This window comes from Apaloderma vittatum, unplaced genomic scaffold, assembly GCF_000703405.1.
Source record: "Apaloderma vittatum isolate BGI_N311 unplaced genomic scaffold, ASM70340v1 scaffold30389, whole genome shotgun sequence".
NCBI lineage: Eukaryota > Metazoa > Chordata > Aves > Trogoniformes > Trogonidae > Apaloderma > Apaloderma vittatum.
The window spans coordinates 38,130-40,628 of record NW_009737494.1 but is presented as its reverse complement, the minus strand read 5'-3'; the positions used below and the strand labels follow the sequence as shown (position 1 = coordinate 40,628).

Genomic DNA, 2,499 nt, shown 5'->3' with positions numbered 1-2,499 from the left:
CAGTCTTCATACGCTGTAGGAACTGTACATTGCTTCTGGGGCAGCCGCAGCAGGGATGGCAGCTTGCCATATATGTCAGCGTTTAAGCAGACACAAACATCGTGGTGAACATAATGAGGTCAGTAGAATATAACTGAAGAGAAATGGGTCTTCTTACTCATGTGAACTCAGTTTTTGGCACATGTGGAGAAAAAAGCTTTCAACGCCAATATTTCCCGCTCATGGAGAAGAATCTCTCTTCTACCACAATGTATTCAGCTGAAAGGTGGTAGTTTCCACAGCATTGTGCTGTAGGACATTTTCATGTCTCCTTGTTCTTAGGGAGCAGGTGAGTTACTTAACTTGCTCCATGCTTTCATAGAAGCAGGCTTCAGGCTTGTTCAATCTAGTGTGTAATAAATTCTTGAAAATGTTTTGGGGGATTTCTACTGGAAGAGCTTGTGGGTTTACTGCCCTTATCCTTAAGGGAAGAGCACTGAGGAAAATGGAGATAAGACCTCTGTTTGCTCTGTGGTCTTTCTGCGAAGTCAGGCATAGGTGAAGGTCTTCAGAGGAGATGAGACAGGTGAGCAGGGTGCCAGCGTGGCTTGCAGGAGCTGGGCACGGCCGCCCGGGCGAAGGGCAGGCTGCAGCTCAGGCTGCGCTGCCTGCTCCTGTCTGGCTTCACCGGTACCAGACGGACGAATGAACAAACTCCACTTTGGTGAAGATGCGTGTTCAGTGTGAAAATTATTTTTGTCTTGGTCTTTTGCAACAACATTGTCAATTTAGCTTGTCTCCATTTCAAATTTAGTATTTAATGGTGGTAACTTCTGATGTTCCTGGCAAATCGACAGAAATAGCTCCCCTGTGTTCCTTGTTGCTTTTCTTTGAATTTTGATGGGGTTTTGAGTAGCTGCCTTTACCATATCACTACACAGATGCCTTAATTTTTCTTGCGTAGGAGTTTCTTGCGCCAGCCAGAGAAAGACTGAACGGTACTTTAAACAGGGAAAAAAAAAAAACCTGGCACAGGGCTGAGGGAGGAAGAAGTATGTTGTGAGAGCTTTCAGTTAATCTTAAATTTACCTTTTTCCAATCAACTGGATTTATATATCTATTTTTTTAAAATATGCAATTGTTATAATTTAGCTTAAACAGTTTTGGAACTTTATGAGATATAAAATACCATATAGTAGTTTTTATCCTGAAAAAAATACTCTAATGCAGGGACTCCAGAGGAGTTTCCAGGGAATACCTGTAATATTTGGAGTTGAAGGCCAATCAAAATACACAATTTCTGCTAGAATATTTTCCTTCTGAGTCCTGAGTGGGATGCCATTAGCTAGTTAATTCCAACTTTTCCTGCTGGCCCTCCCACTTCTCCTGCCTTATCCTGAATATAATACAAGCCTTCACCTCACATCAGAGCACCAGTGTTCTTTTTGATCTACTCTTTTAGACTTAACGGCTTTCATAGTGCTTAGAGAGCTTTGGAAACAAGGATTTTAAAAAATGTTTTATTTCTTTTAAACCCAAACTTTTAACAGAAAATGTAAGTGAAATAGATAGCCACTAGAGAGCTAGCCCTATAACTGTTCTGGGTATTTGGTTTAATCTTGAGTTGGGTCACACAACAGACACATCAACACTTTTTTTATACCCGATTCTCAAGCTGGCCCTGGAACTGGCCTATTGCGTTATGTATCTGGGTGTTCATAGAACAATGTCCTTTACCTGCTTCCTGTGTGAGTCTCTTGAGATGGAAAGAGACTTCTGAAGATGGATGTTTGTGCCTGGCAAGGGCTGCAAGTTCTTTTCTCTTGTTTTCTTTCGACCTGGACGTTAAGAGCAGGAAGGGCTTTTAGGTTCCCAGCAGCCCCAAACCATCTCAGCTGCAGCTGCTGCACTGCAGAACTGAAGCTGGGAGTTATCTCCTCCTCTTCTCCGCCCCACTCCTCCTCCCAGCCTCGGATTCAGACTGGCTCCGGGGTTAGCTCTGCAAAGCGAGCTGGAAGCTTGTCCGACCAGCGCATCGCTGCCCGTTGGTGCCGGGCAGCCCGAGACTGCAGGGTGTTTTTCGGAGAGCTGAGTTTCAATGGCCACGCTGACTAGCGAGGAGCAAGGACTGCTTATACGGACAGCTCGGTTTTATCTTGTGCAGAGTCGGCTTTGTAGTGGGATGTTGAAATATGACCCAATGCCTGTTTGTTTGCAATAGCTGCAACCCTCGTAGCAGAGATTCAAGTGGGAAACAGAGAGGGAATCCAGAGACAAACCAGCGGGACAATTAGGAACGGTGACGCCGTGTCCTCTCTCCTGTGCCGGAGCAAGCAAAGGCAAGAGAGGTAGAGGAAAAAAGACTGAGACTTGCAACCAGCTGTCACCCTGACGATGTGTCAGTCAAACACCCTGCAGGGACCAGATCTGCACACAGGGAAATGGTGAGATGCTATAAAGCTTTATCTAACCCTCCACCCTCTTGCTACAACCTCCGTAAAGTTAGAATTCATGTCCGGA

At 45.0% G+C, this 2,499-nt stretch overlaps 1 protein-coding gene across 2 annotated transcripts in view; it reads left to right on the top strand.

Moving 5' to 3' along the window:
- The first annotated feature begins 2,216 nt into the window (after positions 1–2,216).
- PISD (phosphatidylserine decarboxylase) overlaps positions 2,217–2,499 on the top strand; it is an 8,485-nt gene continuing 8,202 nt past the window's right edge. Inside the window, exon 1 of one of the 2 annotated variants that reach the window (XM_009877347.1) lies at positions 2,217–2,423. In XM_009877347.1, coding sequence (XP_009875649.1) covers positions 2,374–2,423 — 50 coding nt within the window. In that variant the 5' untranslated portion in view covers positions 2,217–2,373. The other variant, XM_009877346.1, reaches the window with a different exon arrangement.